Genomic DNA, 22,108 nt, shown 5'->3' with positions numbered 1-22,108 from the left:
GACGCGATGTCAGTCAAGCATGCTGAGATACCTCTGGAGACCTGCGTGTCAGAGGGTGGAAAAGAAAGAAATAATCGAGTTTCATCAGCATAGCAGTGGTAGGAGAAACCATGAGAAGATATTACATCACCAAGAAAACGAGTATACAAAGAGAAGAGAAGGGGGTCTAATACTGAACCTTCTAGAACACCAGTGCAGAGTCTACACGGTTTGGATGTGGATCCTCTCCATGTCATCTGATATGACCGTCCCTCCAGATAGGACTGAAACCATCTCCAAGCAGAGCCAGTCACACCAAGCCTGGAGAGAACAGAGAGAAGAATGTTGTGGTTGACTGCGTCAAAGGCTGCTGAAAGGTCTAGAAGTATCAAAACAGAGGACTGTTTGGCAGCTTTAGCAGCATGATGTTTCTCAGTTAACTGTTATTAAAAGTCCCCATTAACCTTACTAGTAATAAAAGTCCCCATTAACCTTACTAGTAATAAAAGTCTCCATTAAGCTTACTGGTAATAAAAGATCACTTCACCTATACCATTAATAAAAGTTCAGGTCAAATATATCATTAATAAAATGTCCCATTAAACATGTGCAGAATCACAATTACAAATAAATGCAAACACTCACACAGACACACACATCCAACAAATACAAATGTTTTTGTTAATATTCACACAAAGGTTCATTTTAATATTCACTCAAATGATCATACTGATGAGTATGTCCAGTGCATCCTTTGGTCAGGTTCCTACCTGCACATTCTCTCTTCTACACTCCACAAACTGTGTTGAGTTTGCATGAATCTGGTGTTAAAGTGTTTAGAATGTGATCATCTGTGGTGTCTGAGTGATGAGGGCTTGATACTAGAACACGTGTGTCTGTCCAGAGAATAGTGAGAACAGCTGAGAAGATCATTGGGGTCTCTCTGTCCTCCATCACAGACATCTACACAACACGTTGCATCCGAAAAGCCACCAGCAATGTGGAAGACCCCATGCACCCCTCACACAAACTGTTCACCCTTTTTCCATCTGGAAAAAGGTAATGCAGCATCCGGTCCCTCACCTCTAGACTGTGCAACAGCTTCTTCCCAGAATCCATCAGACTCCTGAACTCTGGCTAATTCCAATTACAAACAAATGGACACTTCTATACAAACACACACACACACACACACACACACACACACACACATGCTTATACACAGTAATGCACACGCGCGCACACACACGCACACACACACACACACACACACACACACCGGTTTTGTATTGAAGAAGTTGCTGAAGTCAAACTTCACACAAATATATGATCTCCTTTTGCACACTTGCACATTCTTCCTACTTGCTACTAGAGTGCTGTACTAAATCAGCACTGTACTCTGAAGTGTTCTGGCTGCTACCGGTGACTGCTATGTTCAGTACAGCATGTCACTGACTCCTGTGCACAATCCACTTTACATATTCCCAGTACTGTGTACTGGTAAAAATAAAGGCACTGTCTGCTCATTGTGTATTGGTCCTGTCCTGCATTTATTGTATGACAATATTGCACTGTACTGTATTGTTTGAACTCATGTAGTGCGTTGTCTGTTTCACTTGTTTTGTGTTGCACCATGGTCCTGGAGGAACTTTGTTTCATTTTTGCTGTGCACTTGTATATAGCTGAAATGACAATAAAGCCTTTTGAACCTTTGAAGTGGTCAGACGTTAATTTGAAAATTTAATTCAAAAGAATTGTGTTTTGACGTGGTGGTTGTTCTGGTTGAAACAGCACAAGTTTCCACATGGGAAATTATATGATGCTGTGTCAGAAATAAATACAGGCCTTGACCAACCTGTCCCACTCTGTAAAATAAAACACAGTTCCTGCTTCTGAAGGGTTAATTAACAGTCCACAATATCCACGTGTCTTTTTGTTAATGTTTTAATGTTAATGAGCCGCCCTCATACTGGAGAAGTAGATACGCATGCGCAGAAAGCCGTCCTTCTGCAGTTCGGATATCGTCTGGATAAATAGAAAGTAAACAGATCGGACGGAGGAGCAGACGAAGATATTACATTTGGGACCTCGGAGGGAAATAATTTCAAAAGTATTTTCTTTCGTCCAAGTTTTCCTGAGTTAACAGTTCCCCTGGTTGAGGAAGCTCATCGTAACTCGTAGATATATTTAATGTGGCGTTTCACAATCGTTCCTGAATCCAGAGGATGGGTTAATATATGAAATATTTTAAAGTATTTTTAAACATTATTCAGTAAATGTAATAACATTTGTTAATTCCAATAATACTGAGGCTTATGTCTGATAGTTATTAGAATATCCAGTGATTCTGGTCGGTACAATATCTTGAGTTGTCCTACTTCAGAAAAGCGTTGACAGGAACGCTGACGTCTCTATAACCGTTACCAACCTGTGCACGAGGACAGTCCGCGTGAGACTCTACGTTTGCTCGTTCTAAATCAGAACACTTTTTAAAGTTCCGCGGGAAATTAAAGCCTCTGCTGTGAACCACGTGACATGACACCAATGGCAATTTGACTTTATGTTCGACTGGTAATAAAGAAATAAAACCATTGTCATGTCTGTGATGAAACTGATCATGAAGTAAACATAACCAAAACCAAAAGGTGGTTGATTATACAGCTACACAAATCAGTGGAAAATAATGAGCTTGATGACTGAATTTGCACTTTGCTAAAGTAGGAGAGTAACACTTGTGTAAATGGTGGCTGATAGGTAATTCTCCATAAGTAGGAGAGCATATCACTGTAAGTTCAAATGACATTATTTCTTTACGTATTTGAACAAGAACCACCGTCATACATGTTATACAGTATAAGAACTATATGTGTTAAATATTTATGTGAAATGGCACATGAAATATTACATTGTATATGAAAGGGGCCCCAGTTATAAATGTTTTATAATAATTTTATCAAGTTCATGAATGTTGCTTTACAGAATGTTTGCATCTGGTCAAGGTACATAAAGCACATCTTTGCCTTTTGCATTCAAAGTAAATAATAATAAAACAAAGAAAACACCAATAAAATTCTTTATTTGAAATATAATCTCTAGAGGCTTGTATTACTAAAATATCAATAAAATGATCGAGCCAGTTAAAAGGGTTTCAGATGTTGTGCTTTGAGTCTCAGTGCCCTCACACACATACTAAGAAAACCAGACCTGACAACAAATAGGAAAGTGACGTCCACACACACACGAGACCAGAAAACATGTGAGGAACCAGTTTAACCCAAGTGAGTTTAACGTGTGGTGGATAAATCCTAAACACACATCCAGTACCACAATCTGAAACAGCAGGCATAGGTCAAAAATACCATGATGCATTTATCCAAAGCAACTTACAACTATGACAGAACACAACTTGAGGGTTAAGGGCCTTGCTCAGGGATTCAACAATGGCAATTTGGCAGTGTTGAGGCTTGAAACCACAACCTTCTGATTACAAGTCAAGTACCTTAACACTGAGCTACCACTGCGCCAAGAAATGACTAAATATCCAGGGAGACAAAGCAACTAACAGACAAAAGTAAGCTCAAAAACCTGTCAAACCGATAAAAACACAATGGAGTGATTGACAAGGGGGAGGAGCTCAGTACTACAGTGGGGCTGATCCCTGGTGACCAGAGGTAGTGTCCTTCTGAACCAGTGAAACAGTCCAGTTCTGTGATACTGACACTATAATAAAGTAATAGTGGTGGATCTGCTGTCATTAGTAACGGTGAGACAGTCCAGTTCTGTGATACTGATACTAGAGAGAGAGAGAGAGAGAGAGAGAGAGAGAGAGAGAGGAGGAGGAGGAGAGAGGAGGATGAGAGAGAGAGAGAGAGTGTAGATGAGGCCTGAGAGTCATCACCTCCTGAGAGTCATCACCTCCTGACCTTGATACCTCACATACAGACATCACGGCACAGAGGAGTTACAGAGACATTTAGGAAAGTACAGAAATACGAACATAATATAAAATTTAATCAAAAATATCACAAAATAAAAAAATACATATTGATTCCTTCACCCTAGTGAGGCTCACTACAGAAGATCACCAGGAATCTCCAGGTCTTTTATTTACAAAGTGCTGCAGTTACATAACACTGCAAAAAAAAATTAAAATCTTGGCTCAAAGGTTAAAAAGTGGAGCTTAATGTGTCTCTCTGAGTGACTCTAGTAACAGACACACAAACATAAACAGTCACTCAATCACAAGCTTCAGAACTTCTGAAAAGACAGAAAGTCTGTTGGCTGTGAAGCCCCACAGAACTCATACACTTATCTCCTCTACAGAAAAGGAACTCCAACACCACTGAATCTGATTCTCCTGGAATGTTTATGCTACAATCAGCACACTTCATATTTAGATTCACATGAAAAAACAAACAAACAAAACAATTATAATGTTATCAAGCATTTCTACAATAAGAGTGAAACTAGTATGTTCATTATGGTGAAACTAAACTTTCACTGTAAGAGATTTTACCTCCAACCTGTTACATCTCCATCTGTTATAAAACACCTTCCTGTTGTAGACATGAGTATCTGACATGATCATTTAAAATGTGTTTAAATCAAAAAAATGAATGAACAGTTGGATAAGAGGGTTTAAACTTCTGGTCTTGTAGCAGCTTGAGTGAGTAACACAGGAGGATGAACTCTGTTTCCCAGCAGTCTGTGCTGTTCCTCAACAACCTTGACAAAGATGATTCAGAAAACATTCATTAGGATCAGTCATTATTTCTGTTTAATGTACATAGAATCACTGTCAGTTCAGCTCCACTCTGCCTGTCTTCTATTTAACAAAGTTGGTAAGTTCAGTCCTATGCACATAAACAGTGAAGGGCTCTTACATGTTTCAGGATTGTTTATTAATTATTATAAACCTGAGAAGAAGTCACTTTGCATTGTTATTCAGTTTCACTTGAAATAAGGTTTAAAATGAACACTGGCTCCTTTTTCTCTGAGTCATGTTTATTAAAAATCCTCCAACCACAGCAGCTGCTACTGACAGTAATGAATGGAGTGGAGATCAGTGAGCACTCTATGGAGTGATATCTGCTGACTGGCTTCAGCTCTGTTTCCTTCACTGTTAGCTGGTTTTGAAGGACTGGTTTAAGCTCTTCTTATGACCAGTTATAGTGTTCCTTTAGGTCTTTGCGTCCAGTAGTGGCTCAGTACAGCCTGGTACCTCTGAAATCATACCATAGATCTTGAAGCTCTGACCTTTGTGTGAGTCCTGCCTCAGCTCTGAGTACACACTGCTCTTCTCTAGTAGGGACAGAAGAGACTGAATTACACCACAGGAAGAAGTCCAACCCTCCAAATGAATAAACACAACATGACCTGAAAAACCTACAGTGGGTAACTAAACACACAATGTTACTAAGCAGTGAATCAAAATGTACAATTTTCTTCAATTCTTCAGGTCAGCTGTATCTTGGTGTGTCACTGCTGTAGGTAACTAAAGTTTCTCCTTTTCATGTACCTTCTTTTTTCTTTGCTTTCTGTTTTGGTTTCAGTTTGATCTCAGCATAAGTGACTTCACTGGGTCCAGCACCAGTGTCTGCAGTAACAGAGAACAAAACCAAAGCAAACACAGTTGTGACATCTTGCTGACCTTTAGCATTCTAACCCACCAGCCAATAACATCTCATCATACACACTTCATTCCCACAATGCACTGCTGCTGCTTTTGGAGACCAGCATGTGTTTCCTTTGTCTCATGTGTGAATTAAACCCCAGTGTGAGGGAGATGTGGATGTACCTTTATTCCTGCTTTTCTTGTTGTGTTTCATGACCTGAGCATAAGTGACATCACTGAGGTCGTCTGCAGGTTCATCTGACATAGAGTGCAGTGTGTTTATCACAGAGTTCAGTGTGTTTATCATAGAGTACACTGTGTTTATTACTACAAGAGGTTTCTGGTCTTTACTGTATAGCTGCACTCTGTCCAAAACTTTCAATGCTACATTCAGTGGGAATTGAAATCATTACCTGTGCTGCTCCTGTCTGCTGGCTCAGCTGTGTCATATATGTGGGCAGCTTCTGGGGTTAAAGGAAAATAAAGCTAAATTGAAAGTTTACTGGACACAGTAGAGAGTGAATCACAAGTCATGAAGGATTATTTAAATTGTCTTAGAGAAGATAAAGCTTTAAGTTGATTGTCAATAAGGAAAGTTGCTGTTGTCTCATGGTCTGAGCAGTGTGCAGTGGTATGACTGACACCCCTCACCTCCTGACTCTCTCTGGGTCTGATCTGATGTCTGATTGATGTCTGACTGACTCCCAGTACAGTGACACAGAGATTCTGCTCCAAGGCAACATGGAAATAAAAGAAAAGTGTTTAATACTGTAAAAGGTTTGATGATGTGTATCATACAAACATATAATATTTAAACTATTCATAAATGACCTGCAGCTGATCTCAGACCTTTTTGGTTTTGTAGCACCACAGCAGGATCAGTAAGATGAACAACACGACCAAACTCTGTCCCACAGTCAAACTAATCTGGCCAAGAGAGGAGGAATCACCAGCTGAACTCATAGGAACAAAAACATCACATCAATCACAAAATAATGTGTCACATGTCTCTGCTCCAGACTATGTGAGGTCACTGTGTACTCTCTTCTTCACCACAGTAGGGGGCGCTATTAGTGAGATCAGGTCTTGTAGTGCAGGGTGCAAACAAATGCTTTTAAATCAGGGGTGCCAAAACAACAGTCCTGTGTATTATTTTTTAAGATCCATTATAAGTTGGTAATGATATTAACAAGAAATGTAGTAAGTTTGCATTTCATTGCTATAATACCATGCAGTATTACTGGAATAAAGGTACATTTACAGTATATTTTTTACCCTTAATAAGTAAACACAATACATGTGGACTGCGTGTGTTCTGCTCATTTCTATAAAGAGTTTAAATGAGTAAAATAGATGTTAAATTCATGAAATGACTGTGATCTTACCATGTACAGTCAGAGTTACTGTACAGACCTAAATCTATCACACAGATAACCAACACAATGTTTTCTATAATTATACACTTTAAACTCACTAGTATACAGAACTAAATCTAAATCTTTCAAACAAGTCAATGCTGTGTGGTCCAGTATGTTTTAATGCTGAATAAATACATACATTCAGGAACACATAAAGCATGTCCTGTAGCAGATATGACAGCTTCCTGTTATTCAGGACATCAAACATTTATTGATTTGCATTGTCATATTTCTAATAAAATATTATTGATTGCTGCCCTCTGGTGGCCAATCTGTGCACATGTCCAAGACTCCACAGTACAAGTAGTGACACTTGTAATCTAATATTGTGCCAACTTTTACTGAGGGTTGACAAGAACTGATATTGTTGAATATCTAACTGATGAATTTAATTTCTACGGTAGTTATACACTGTAAACTGTTCCTCACCAGTAACGTTTAACCAGAGTGCATCACTGTAGTGTGTGTAGTAGACTGGGTTTCCTCTGCCAGCTCTGCACCAGTACTGGCCTCCATCAGAGGGCGCCACTGAGCTGATGTTGTAGAAGTTTGCTGCAGTGTTGGTCTCATTCTCAGGGTTCTGTGTGTGTCTGGACCAGTAAAAGCTCCAACCAGCAGACTGGTCCAGCTTACAGTACAGAGTCACTGGGTTTCCCACCAGTGCAGCTCCGTTAAGGCTTGATGTGAGTTCAGGTGTAGGTTTAACTGCGGATGGAGATGAAACACACAGTTCAGGACATGTAATGGCGGAGCGCATAGAGATATCTATGAAATGACTAACATTCTCAGATTAAAAATAGATGAAGTATTTTAGTAGTTTAAATATTTTAAAATAAAAACAAGAGAATCTCAGTAACATGGTGTAGCAGTAGTGAAGCAGTAGATTAATCAACAGACTTTTAATTAACTGTTTATATCAGATTTGTTTATAATCTGATTAATTCAGTAGTTTTTCACTTTATTTGGGTGTCCAAGTTCATATCTGTAGATGTTAACCTGAGAAGTCACTGAACATGTAACAGGTATAATACATACCATCTTAGCATACTCAACAAGCTGTTATAGACATGCTGTTAACATTCTGTAACTGGATTTTAACTGGACTTTGAGAAGGGGTTGGGGTCAGGATTACACTCCTGCTCATATACATGTGAGTCTGAGGGTTTCTCTACTCAATATTTATGTCCAATTCGATTGCACAGTCTGAACCAACTCAGGCTCCATTGTAGAAATCACACAGTATTTAAATTCTGCTTTTATGTTCACCTCTCAATAAGATCGTGTGTTGGAATCTTATAAAACCTACTAAAACTGAACACTGGCTGCTGGTTACTGAGAAGTAGACGTCTCTCTGCTCCAGACTATGTGAGGTCACTGTGTACTCTCTTCTTCAACACAGAAGGGGGCGCTATTAGTGAGATCAGGTCTTGTAGTGCAGGGGGAAACAAATGCTTTTAAAGCAGGGCTGTCAAAATAAAAGTCCTGTAGGACCAAAGTACAGCCCTGTTCAGTGTTTCACCTGCTCCAACAGAGCTGATTTGTTGTTATAAATTTTGTGTATCACTTTTAAGGTCCATTATAGGTTTATAGTAACATAATAACACTAAGATAACAAGAAAAGAAGTAAGTTTGCATTTCAGTTCCAGTACCATGTAGTGGAACTGTAATTACAGTACAGGTCTAATACCATGCAGTGTAACTGTAATTACAATATATATCTAATACAATGTAGTGTGTAATTACTTTACATCTACAATTTCCTTTTTGCCTAATAAACACAATACATGGAGTGTGTATTATGCTGATGAATACAAATAGTGTAAATTATTTAACAAACAATAATTTAAGTAAATGAAATAGACAATAAATTCATGAAATGACAGTAATCTTACCATGTACAGTGAGGGTAACATTGTTACTGTACTGTGATGTTGTTGGTCTGTCATGTCTCTCTCCTCTACACTGGTACTGATCTCCATTAACTACAGCATCTCCACTGATGGTGAGAGTGTCTCTGTTTACAGTGTCAAACACAGATTGAGACACTGTAGTCCACTGACTCTGTGCTTTCTTCTTATACCACTGATATGTCCACCAAACATAACCCTGAACCTCACACTTCAGAGTGACTGACTCTCCAGTGAACACAGGACTCTGAGACTCCACAGTCAGTGTAGTTGTGGGTAAATCTGTGGAAAGAGATGGAGAACACTGCATGTTACAGCTGACTGACCCCAAGTGTCTTCCTGGAGTCAATCTGTATTTACATATATTATAATAAACAGGTTAGACCCACGATGCTGCATTCTAATCCGTTAATCACTGTGTTTTGTGGAGATTATCTGGAGATTATGTGGGATCTGATTGTGATTGGAGGGTAAAATGTGAACACATGACTGTGAGTCACTTAATTATTACATCCAGTACCACCTTGGACACTTTGTCCAGTAATGTGACACTTGTAGGAGTAATGGTGGTGATGGTACAGTAGGAGTAATGTGGTGATGGTACAGTAGGAGTAATGTGGTGATAGTACAGTAGGAGTAATGTGGTGATAGTACAGTAGGAGTAATGTGGTGATGGTACAGTAGGAGTAATGTGATGATGGTACAGGTGGTTCTTAAAGTCAACAGAAATGAACACAAATGTTTTTATTGTCTAAAACGCTCCCAGCCAGTCCTAGAATTAAAATGGCCCCTAGTTTACAAATAGATACAACGCCACTGGAACCAGTTATCTACAATATATCCAGCAATGTAATAGCATTTTATTTTTCTATAATAAATGAGTGTATTACCTGTAAATTTAAGCCTTAATTAATGTAACTGGATTCCCTGTGAACGCTTTATGTTACATTTATGTAAATACTGATTCACACCACCAGATGGGGCTGTTTCCTTGAGTACTTTGGTTACTGTAATTTGATTTCCTATTTCTGCTGTCAATAGAATTTGTAGAAAACATCTATTCTGTCTCTTAGAAAATGATGGGTAACAGTTACGTTTTGTGGCTTGAATGACTAAATGTAAGTAATGTATATCCATAGTCTCAAATACTCAAATGCATATGAAAATACAAATATATAAACTGAAGAGAGTTCAGTCAGGGACAGGAAATGGTGTTCATGGTGTTTACAGTAAACTCAGTACAAACGTAAATTCACTACATGGAGTCTCACCCTGCACTGTGATGTTCACAGGATTACTGCTCCAAGATTCAGAATTATAAAATGATTTTCTTGCCAACATACATTTGAAGCTCTGGTTAAATTTGAAGCTCTGGTTAAATTAGTGTAATAATAAAGATGTGAAATCTTTAAATTCTGACCTCACACACAATTACCCAATTATTGGAAAGCAAACTAACTAACACACACACACACACACACACACACACACACACACACACACACACACACACACACACACACACACACTGAGAACATGTTAAACAGCTTTTCTTATTAACTCTAGTTAACAGTTTTCTTAGCCAGTAACTGATAGTTCTACATATTGTGAACGATAATATCCTGTTATCAAACATTTCCTTTTCTCCTTAACTAGCGAGTGCACTACATGTAGACTCACTGTGCACTGTGATGTTAACAGGATTGCTGCTCCCTCCAGATTCAGACTGACACCAGTACACTCCAGTGTGTGTTGTGTAGAGGTATCTGATGTTGCATCTAGATCCTGTAACTGATCCCCAGAGTGATAAACAATCTGACACACTCCCACTGTGTGTGTATCCTCTCACTCTCCATCCAGTAGAGTCACTCTGTCCCTCACAGCTCAGTGAGAGAGAGTCACCACTAAAGTGTTGAGTTCTGCTGGGACTGATGATCAGAGAGACTGGAGGAGACAGACCTTAGAAACAGAAATTATACATCACGTGTTATTATTATTGTCTTATCATAGCAGGAGTGTAGTGAACAAATTTAACATCGAAAGATTACAAGCATTGTGTTGATTGGTCTGATGATAGAAAATAATTTTAATAAATTCTGTTTAATAATATCTAGGTAGTGACATCTATCTAAGATCAAGATTGTGTCTATTGAGGTAACATAACAGCCCGAGTACCACAGGGCAAGGAGCAGTACGTACAGACTCCCTTGATGGTGACACACGTTTATTAACACACCATCAAGACAACGGCACTCACGTATAACATAAACAGTGAACATGAATACAGCTACAGCTACAACTACAGCTAACACAGACACCATGAACATTGTGACCATAAACGTGAATGTGAACATGAGCAAAGACTGACAACAACGCACACACCAACAAGGGTTTAAATACTACAAACATAACAAGACTAAACCAGATGCAGGTGTGTGCTGACAGCTGGCCGTGGTTACAAATAGGACGAGTCACAAATAGTCGATGAGAAACTCCCACTGCATGCGGCGGGCCATACCACGTGATCAGTGGGAAGGTAATAAAAAGAGTGTTTAGAGGGGAAAGAGACTCAACATTGCATTAGACATGATAACATTAACCATCAGGGAGTACAGGCCAGAGCCCTAGTAGAGGCCTCTGCAGGCTTCAGTAAAGGATCATGGGTAGGTTTTGGTGGAACTCAAGGTAAGATATACGACCTCTCCACCAGACTCAGGACTGTAGAGAAAAACATCTTCTTTAGGACAAGGTCAAGAGAAGCCTCCTCTTGGAATGTAGCGGTAACAGCTTCTAACTGGTGTGGGTGTTGAATATCAGTTTGCATATTGAGGTTGTTACAGAACGATGTGTGTGTGTGTGTGTGTTCCAGATTCACTGCCAGGATTTCCACCCTGTTTGAGACTCCGCCATGTTCCTTGCCGGGTTTTCCAGCCAATTGTGTCGGCTGTTTAAAAGGCCCTCCCACGAGAGAGGAAGAGGAAGACAGCAAGTAAGGAGACTATGTGTTAGCTTGGAGTTTGTTTGGCTGTGATTGAACATTTGTATGGCGTGTTGTGTATCACCTTGTTTTTCCACATTTTTGAACTTCATCTTTGGCTTCGCACCTCCTGCTTCGGTAGCTGTGTATACATACATATATATAGATTGTGTAAAGAGTGTAAATATTGTTTGTGTGGTACATTGGTGTTGGACACTGGTGGTAAGGAGTGACTGCAGTTTTTGTTGGGTGTGGGTTTTGTCTGTTTGTGTCAGGAAGTTAGAAAGGTTTGTTGTATGTTTCTTGTGTTATTAGGATTAGTTAGGGTATAGTTTTATTTCCTTAGTGTGGGTTTTGTCTGTTTGTGTCAGGAAGTTAGAAAAGTTTGTTCTATGTTTCTTGTGTTATTAGGATTAGTTAGTGTATAGTTTTATTTCCTCAGTGTGGGTTTTGGTTATTATTTTGGCCAGTGTCACTCCTGAAGGAATTGCACCAGTAAGATTATTTGTAAATCACAACCTCTGTACAATACACTCAAAAAACCTTCCATTTGTGCTTCTGTTTGTTTTGTTGCTGTTCATTTTTTTCCACAACTTCTGTTACGTTAGACATTTGCACTTCTTTTTCCTTGTTACAGCCTCACAGCCTGACGGGGTCATAACAAGGTAATAAAATGATATTGTAAGCACAAAAATAGGGAAGGTCCAGAATAAACTGGTTTCATGCTGGAAAGACCTCTGTAGGCTTCAGTGTAAATCCTCAGGAGGCCTCTGACAGGCCTCTAGGGGCCTCAGTCGATGGGGAGCCTTGCTTCAAGGACGGGACAGCCCAGCCAAGCACTGGAAGAAACAATATGGACATCACTGGAAGAACCAATATGGGCATCTGGTGTTATATAATATGATCGCCTTTCAAAAGTAGAAGTAGTTCAGGATGAATGTAATGGTAGCAAGAACAGGTTGGTGTAAGTACTGAATATCAATTTGCATACATTGAATAATGTTTGGTGTGGAGAACAATAGTGGAACCTGGACAAGTATTATGAAAAAATAAAAATGGTGATGTAAGGGTCCTTGAAGAAAAGGTATAAAGGTGAGCCCACCTGAGACTGTTAGACATTCTCCAGATAATGCCTCGTTTATAACATTGAGCTCAGAATAAAGACGGGACCAGCGCTTCTCTTCAATTAATTCCAGAGTCTGCATCTTTATTTCTATTTAGTGTGTAGTGAGTAAACAGTCTTGAACTTAGGAAGCTCTAGGAACGAACGTATGTTGACGAATGTTTGGTTTGGATGTAATGAAGGTGAATGCAACGCTAGTATGTAAAAGAAGGTGGGGTGAATACATAATTACTTCTGAACAATGTATAAAAATGTGTTTCTTTGTGTGATTTTTAGACATTCTCTAACATCTTTATTTTATATTTGAATGTTTAACTTTAAGACTAGCTGATTGGGGATTTAGGAATGACACTATGACACTGAATGTCTAATGTTTCATCCACACACACACACACACACACACACACACACACACACACAGCTGTTGTTTGTCCTCACCAGTGATCCATAGTGGCTGTGTGTTGCTGTACTGTGTCTGATAGGCTGGTTCTCCTCTCTCTGCTCTGCACACATAAACTCCTTTGTGATGTAGATCAGCAGGACTGAGAGTGTAGGAGCCTCCAGCTCCTCTGATGCTGTCTGAGAGGATCTCAGCACAATACCTCACAGAGCCATGAATGTCTGTTACTGGAGTTAAACATTCTCTGTAGGGAACAGCTCTGTACCAGCTGAATGTCCAGCCTGTAGAGGAGTCTCTGACCTCACAGCTTAGACTCACTGAGTCTCCTTCAGTCAGCCAGCTCTGTGGAGACACACTCAGTACTGCCTGGGCTCTCTCTGTAACACAGCAAATATAAAATCCTGGGTGTTTAAAATCATGCACACACAATAACAACCTTGCTATGAATGTCTATTGGCTGAATTCACAGTCCAAGCTCACCTGACACAGTTAATGTAACAGCATTACTGATCTCTGAGCTCTGAGAGTCTCTTCCCCTGTACCCGCTGCAGGTGTATGTACCACTGTAATACTGTGTAACAGAGCTGATCATGTATGGATTGTATGTGTTGTATGGGTAGATACTGTAGTTATTCTTATACCAGCTGTTTGTCCACCCAGTGTCTCCTTCTCCCTGTATGTCACATCTGAGAGTCACAGTCTCTCCTCTGAACACGTGATTATCAGGACTTACACTCACAACAGCTTTAACATGACCTGCAGAAACATTAAACATTTGAATTCTTCATTCAGTTACTTTAAAAACAAATAAATTACACAGATCTAAATCTAAATCTACCACACCAGTCAGTGCTGTCTGGTCCTGCACATGTTTTAATGCTATATAAATTAATTAATTATAAAATACATACACTAAAATGCTAAATGTGTAAATTAATACATTTAAAATAGCAACTTTTCATAAATGTAAACTCTGCTTCAAACGGAGTGGGGAAAATGACTGCTGTTTTCACAAGCACCCTAGTTAAACAAAAGTGAAAGACATGACTCTGTCATGATAAACCATCATTAGAGTGCTTTAGAGCGCTGAAGGTTGTGAACACAAGGGGGCGTCAGTGATTTATGTTTGTGTGGACAGTGGTGTGTGCTGTGGTATGAGCAGATTCACTACTGCTGTTTCACAGTTCCACAGTGTCTGTTACTTATGGACATCCTATCCAGCATTCTCTAAGTGTGTAGAAGGTTTATGAAGAATGAACACACACTGTGTAACGTGGAGCGATAGAGAGCTGGACGCAAACGCTCAGAGTGAGATTCATTAAGCGCAAATCCAGAATCTGGGTCATTAAGACAGTCCAGGGTCATAGCACCGATACGAACAGATCCAGGAAATATATTAAACAAAAAGAAAAACACAAAAATCTGGAAAATAAATAAACAGACAAACGGAGAGAAAACAGGGTACAGATACACAGACAACAAGGCAGAACCCAGAACACTGACTGAATAAACGTGAAACAAGACAAGAGCTCAGACAACGGCTTTGTACAAACACAATGAGCAGATAATGGCTAGAACAACCACCAGCAAGATACTGAGGAAAACACTGGGTTTAAAAACACGACCTAACAAGGTAGAAACGAGGAACAGGGGAAACTAATGAAGGACAGAGAGCTAAACGAGGGGCTGAACTAACGAAACCAAAACCAGGAATCACATGGAAACGAAAACCAGGATGGGAACAAAAACAGAAAGAAGATGAATGCAGCGATGGGATCATGACACTGATTCACAAATCTGCTGAATTTGTGAACCTGTTTCTGAAATTCTTGTATGGGATTAATTGTTAAATAGTCATGCAGTATTAATGGGAGAAAATAAAAGTGTTTGTGAGCTGTTCCAGGAATGTAGAACTGTTGTTCTCCATTTCTGCTGATAACATGAAGCTCTGACAAAGAATCCAATGGAGTTGTGTGCGTTGATGTTCATGTCACAGTGTTTCCTTTCATATCTATAAAATGGAGATTCTCTCTTGTGTCAGGCTGATTACAGCCAGACTATGTTGGTCAAGATCATTCTTCCCCCTCTTAATATAAGTGTTTTCATTTATATTACAAAAACCAAACGGTTAATAATGTTTGTCTTGGTCATTTCCTGTTGATCGTCACCTTCCTTTATTGTTTACTCACATTACATTTGTTGAAGTTACAGTATTTTTACACGTTTAGTCTGTTAAAATCTTAATATACACAGTAGGTTACATTGTTCCATCACACTGTTGTAGTTATTAATTTACACAAACACACAAAACAGTCCAAGCAGTGGATGTTATCTGCTGATTTTCTACAGGGTTTGTTTGTAGTCTGTACTGAACTGTTTCAACACCACACAGCATGTAGGTTTTCCCACTTATATCTGTGGTCATTCTTTGGGTTTGTTGTACTCTACTGACTTCTGTATTCCTAAATTATGTTGGTATGATCCAAATCTCAAATATACAGACTCTCCAGTTTCTATAGTGATAGTGATGTCATGGCTGTCAACCCTGTGTAGGTAGTTATGAATCTTGGGGTTCTTCTTCACCCCACACTTTCACTTGAACCTTATGTCACATCTCTCACTAAATCTGTTTATTTTTCCTCTAAAACTCTACTCCATGATTTCAGTAGCTCTTGTGTTGATCATTGTAATCCTCTCTTCACTGGTCTTACTGTTAAAACTCTGACAAACTCATCTGCTAGAGTCTTAAGCCTCCATATCACTTCCGTGTTTCATTAGCTACACTGATGTTTAGAAGTACACCGGTAACTGGTCTGTTCCCATATTCAGTACAAACATGTACCAGACCTTCTCTTCCTGCTCTTCAACCCAATACATCAAACAGAACCCTTTCCATAACACATCTGGATACAATGAGAACACCTGAGCACATGGAAGTGAAACTCTGATCCTCCCTTCTGAGGGAACTACACAACTAACACACATAATCTCATCAGTCAGGATCCTCAGACTGCACATTTCCAACTTCATACAGCACCTCTGACTCTAATGAAGACATAAAGAGAACATTTACTCACAGAACACCACAAGGAGTGGACTGAGCTCCATACTGTCCCAGTAATGACGGACTGACTGACTGACTGTGTGTGTTAAAGACTCATCACTTCCTGTATTCTGAGAATTAAAATGTGTTATTATAATGAGGTTATTTTAAGTATCTTGACTGTCTGTGGTGAGTGCTACATATAGTGAGGCCAAGTCCTGTATTCTCATAGTCAGAGCACACTTCTGAGAATAGAGGGAAATAAACATAGACAAAGAGAAGGGTGTAGAGAGAGAGAGAGAGAAGAGGTTGTGGTTTCCATTTTATATTAAGTGTCTGTACTGTGTGGTGTGTATGTAGGACACAGTGAGGCCAACTCTTCATCATAATTATTATAAATAATATTATTCCTTTGAACTCATTAATTTAATGTAAATGTGTTGAATACTTGGGGAAAGAATGTTTTGCAGATCTCTAAAAACTCCTTTAGTGGACACAGACTGTGTGGTTCCTTCCTCTTTACATGACGATCTCATATTTTACTTCTCTCTCTCAAAGACACACACACACACACTCACACACACACACACACACACGCACTCTCTCACACACACACACACACACACACACACACACACACACACACACACACACACACACACACACACACACACACACACACACTCACACACACTCACACACACACACTCAGTTAACATATATGAAGAATAACAACAAATGATGCTCAGATTCTTTTCCTTCTGTAAGATAGTGAGGCCAACCCTTCACCAAACCTAATATGAAATATTACTATTATTCGTCTCAGTCTTTCCTCTGTGTGTACTGGGGTGGGTCACTTTTAGTGCTGTTCCAGGACCTCCATGCTGGGGGAGGGAACAGGAGGCAGCGCTGATCCACTTCTCTCCCCTGGAGCAGTTTGTCCTGCTCCAGGACACAAGGGTAGCAGTCAGAGGAAGAGCACTAGAGAATTCCTCAGGGTGTCAGACAGGGACAGACACACGTGTTCTAGTATCAAGCCCTCATCACTCAGACACCACAGTAAGATGATCACACTCTAAACACTTTAACACCAGATCCATGCAAACTCAACACACAGTTTGTGGAGAGTACAAAAGAGAATGTGCAGGTGAAAGAAGAGAGAATTAAGTCTGATTCTGCACACTTTAAATGAATATTATTAAACACCACTAAGTATCAGTAACATGAAGTAGAGAGCAGGTCACTATTTATCAGCTCTAACAGTCCATAACACCCACCACCCTGCACTTCCTCCCTCTGCTACACAGCTGAAATAGAACAGAAACCACAACACTCACCTCCCTCTGATCTTATGTCTCCGTTTTATTACTGTATTTGCATGAGTGCGTGCATGTGCGTGTGTGTGTATGTGTGTGTGTGTGTGTGTGTGTGTGTGTGTGTGTGTGTGTGTGTGTGTGTGTGTGTATGTGTGTGTGTATGTGTGTGTGTTTGTGTGTGTGTACGGGTGTGTGTTTTTGTGTGTGTATGTGTGTGTGTGTGTTTGTGTTTGTGTGTGTGTGAGGTACGTAAAGATAAATGGTAGATGTTAACTGCAGGGTTGATGTTAAAGATAGTAGATAAATATTTGGACACTTGTTTGAGGCCCCATTTACTCTTGAACTCACTGTACTGCGATGCCTCTCATGACACTCATGACACTCATGACACTCATGACAGTGGTAGTACACTGATATCCTTCTATTTACCCTTCACAAAACTTAGAATACAACATATCATACAACTCTATCATACAGGTGTACAGCTCTATCATACAGACCTTAGTATTTTGATTCCCGACAGAGCTATGAGCGTTATTCTGTACAAACCGATTCGTTTTTTTATACAAATTTTTTTTTGGGTAAACAAATTTCTAAAATGTGTGTTTGTGTGTGTATGCAGGTAATGCACTATAAACACAAGCAGAGAGGAGAGGAACTCTGGGTCAGACATTTTCATTGAGTACACACTCTACCCACAAACACTTCAGTACACTCCACCACATCTCCATGCATGTAGCCAGTACTGATGTGAGGGCTACAGGACCAAAGTCCTTTAATTCTTCAGCCCCTGTTATCTTTGTTAAGGGACAAACAGATGAAACCTTCCATGACCTGGACACTGTATAGATGTGTAATAAAAGCTGAAAGTGTTGTGTCATCACTCCTCTCAGCTGATTGGCTCACACTGGAAGAAGCCAGTCCAACAGTCCCTCAGGGTCATGTGACTATCTAGACGTCATTGGACAGAGGCAGAGACCAGCTTCTCTCTCTGACAGGTGCACTGCAGGCATCTTTGGGATAATTTCACATAAGGCCCCAACATCACTACTAACATCCTACTAATGTCTACTGCTATTGCTAATGTCACTGCTAAGAAAAGAGATGTGACAGGAGACAGAACCAAAACTGTCTAAAATAAACAAAGTGTCCAAGTGTGTGAGCACCGTATTAAAGCAATATTAATGAAGACACTACCGATCTTTTTTGTACTGAATGTCTGTTTTCTGAAACAATCACATTTTCCTGAAGGTATAACTGCAAATTTTAATGAATTACATAATTACAGTTATATTTAATTAAATCCTTACAATCATTTCATGTCATTAATATGTCTAACTTACGTGTACACATTATTTGGTTGATACTAGCATTCGCATGTGTGTTGTACGGGTGAGCAAGTCCTGTTTCCCCGTGATGTAGAGCTGGTGTGTGTTTCACTCAGTGGTCTGTAGACATGTGTACAGGTCCTGTTTCCTTTAATAACAGACTGTTAATCCTAACATTTCATTAACAGTATAGTAAATGAGGACCTTTATCTACAATATAGTTAATGGGGACTGTTATAAACAGTAGAGTTAATGTGGAGTTTTATGAACAGTATAGTTAATGGGTACTTTTATTTACAATATAATTCATGGTGGACTTTTATTACAAGTATAGGTAATGGGGCCTTTTATTTACAATATAGGTAATGGGGGACTTTTGTTACGAGTGTAGTTAATGGGAACATTTATTAATGGCATAGTTAATAGGGACTTTTATTAATGGTATAGTTAATGTGGTATTTTATTATCAGTAAGATTAATGGAGACTTTTATTACCAGTAAGGTTAATGGGGACTTTTATTAACAGTATATGTTTATGGGGACTTTTATTAACAGTTAACATGTGTACAGGTCCTGGTTCCTCCTCCTCCTCCTCCTCCAGTCTCTGTTACAGTCTGAGAACCTTCAGCAAACGCAGATCCAGTGCTGATAGAAACACAAGAGAAGCTCCTTATAATGGGCTTTTATTAACAGTATAGTTAATGGGGACTTTTATTAACAGTATATGTTTATGGGGACTTTTATTTACATTATAGTTAATAGGGATTTTATTAACCATATAGTTAATTTGGACTTTTATTTATAAAATAGATAATTGGGCGACACAGTATAGTTAATGGGGGGGGTTTATTAATAGTATGGTTAATCAGGACTTGTATTAATGTTATATGTAAAGGAGACTTTTATTAACAGTATACATAATGGGGACTTTAATTAACAATATAGTTAATGGGGACTTTTATTAACAGCATATGTTTATGGGCACTTTTATTTACATTATAGTTAATGGGGGACTTTTATTAACAGTATAGTTAATCGATACTTTTATTAATAATATACTTAATGGGGACTTTTATTAACGGTTTAGTTAATGGGGACTTTTAGTTACAGTATAGTTAATTGGGACATTTTGTTAATGGTATGTTTAATTGGGACTTTTATTAACAGTACAGTTAATAAAAGTTATATGGTTAATATAAATCCCCATTACCTGTGTTGTAAATAAAAGATTTACAACATAGTTCATGGTAGTTAATGGGATTTTTATTAACCATATAGTTAATTGGGACTTTTATTTACAAAATAGATAATTGGGGGACACAGTATAGTTAATAGGGGGCTTTTATTAGTAGTAAAGATAATAGAGACTTTTATTTACAATACAGGTAATGGGGACTTTTATTAATGGTATAGGTAATGGAAGATTTTATTTGTAAATGTAATGGGGACTTTTATTAACATTATGGTTAATTGGGGCTTTTTTTATTACCAGTATAGTACTTTATCGGGACTTTTATTAATGGTATAGGTAATGGGGACTTTCTTCTTAACAGTATAGTTAATGGGGACTTTTATTAACAGTATATTTAATGGGGACTTTTCTTAATTATAGAGTTAATGGGGACTTTTATTAACAGTAATGTTAATGGGGACTTTTATTAACAGTAATGTTAACAGTAAAGCGTCTTTCTCAGCCAGTTCCATCCAGCAGGTTATGCACCAGCAATCAGCCTCACAAACACACCCAGACCCAGTGTTACTCACTACTGCCCCTCTATATCTGATGTATATTTGAATACACATTCTGAACCCAGAGCGCTGCATCTATAAATCTTTAAATGATATAATAGGGCTTAATTAGGCACTTAAATGTTAATGTTTTAATGTTTAAATTCAATGGGTCAACAGACTAGTAGGTAAAAAGAAAAAAACATCCCTCTTGTCCACTGACGCATTGTCCCGTCTCGCTTGCAATACCCTGTTCTTACCACTAGATAGAGACAGTGCGTTTTAGCGCTACACGACCCTGAAGAAAAGCACAAAATATCGTTGAACTGACGTCTTACCGCCCGGTGTTCGATTCTCTTATAATAATCGTTGTTAATGTTAAACGCGTGTGCTAAATATTCCAAGTCTTATTATTAATAATGTGGTAGATTTTAAATGTCTGACTCTGTTTCCCCTCAATTTGAGCTCAATCTTTAGATCTCTGGTATGATAAAATAAAAAAATAGTGGTCCAATATGCTGAAACACTTTAAAATCAAATATATGATCATGAACCTATATATGTTAGTTATATAGAAATCATATTCCATTATACAACAATAGCAGTGGCTTTGATAGTATTGGCTTTTATTACACTGATTACAAACAGTACAAGTGACCAATCAAAAGCTTTTAAATGAAGTCGTGTGTGCGATAGACTTTTGGTCCTATCAGTAGCAAGACAGGCGACGGTAAATAAAAGTTAATGTGTCTAGAGATCATTTTATTTCCTCATTTTTCCCACACACATATTACACGGACACATGGTGTAGTTTACTGTACAAGCAGCCGGACAGCCACATTGTTCTGATTAGAAAAACTAGAGGAAACGAAGGGTGTGTGGTTCCTGTAGGGTTCACACAGTGTAGATGCAAATACCTTCGAGGTTCTGCACGGTAACAGTTATGGTGGATTCATTTTACAGTTAGTGTGCTGGAGTACAGAAACAAACAGTGTCCATATATGGCAATGTAACTACACAGAGTGACACACACACACACACACACACACACACACACACACACACAGACACACACACACACAAGAGCTTGCTTTAGTCAGTAAAGTAAATTGTACAAGCTCAAAAACAATTAGAAGATTGGAGAAAAATTCAAATAATAATATATATGTAAAACATATACGAAAAATAACTTCACTTCAATGTGAAGGCCACACCGCACACCCCACTAAACCCCTGAAGACGATCCACAGATCAGCTGATCTACAGTACAAATGA

At 38.8% G+C, this 22,108-nt stretch overlaps 1 protein-coding gene and 2 long non-coding RNA genes across 3 annotated transcripts in view; 1 reads left to right on the top strand and 2 right to left on the bottom strand.

The window, feature by feature from the left end:
* LOC118240639 (uncharacterized) overlaps window positions 1–14,193 on the bottom strand; it is a 52,707-nt gene extending 38,514 nt beyond the window's left edge. Inside the window, exons 1-2 of the mRNA XM_081704898.1 lie at window positions 13,899–14,193; window positions 7,441–7,716 (exon numbers count right to left, since the gene is read on the bottom strand). Coding sequence (XP_081561024.1) covers window positions 7,441–7,716; window positions 13,899–14,193 — 571 coding nt within the window. The remainder of the gene's footprint in view (window positions 1–7,440; window positions 7,717–13,898) is intronic.
* LOC118240604 (uncharacterized) lies at window positions 3,263–6,298 on the bottom strand. The gene is made up of 5 exons (XR_014119176.1): window positions 6,245–6,298; window positions 6,007–6,057; window positions 5,777–5,851; window positions 5,498–5,575; window positions 3,263–5,280 (listed from the first exon to the last, which is right to left on the bottom strand). It is a non-coding gene; the product is annotated as an uncharacterized LOC118240604 (long non-coding RNA).
* Window positions 11,506–13,085, top strand: LOC145652924 (uncharacterized). Its single transcript, XR_014119207.1, has 2 exons — window positions 11,506–11,603; window positions 11,788–13,085. It is a non-coding gene; the product is annotated as an uncharacterized LOC145652924 (long non-coding RNA).
* Window positions 14,194–22,108: the final 7,915 nt, after the last annotated feature.

This window comes from Electrophorus electricus, chromosome 21, assembly GCF_041902795.1.
Source record: "Electrophorus electricus isolate QZ-2024a chromosome 21, ASM4190279v1, whole genome shotgun sequence".
Lineage (NCBI taxonomy): Eukaryota > Metazoa > Chordata > Actinopteri > Gymnotiformes > Gymnotidae > Electrophorus > Electrophorus electricus.
Note: the sequence above shows the minus strand (reverse complement) of the source record. Positions and strands in the feature narration are given on the sequence as shown.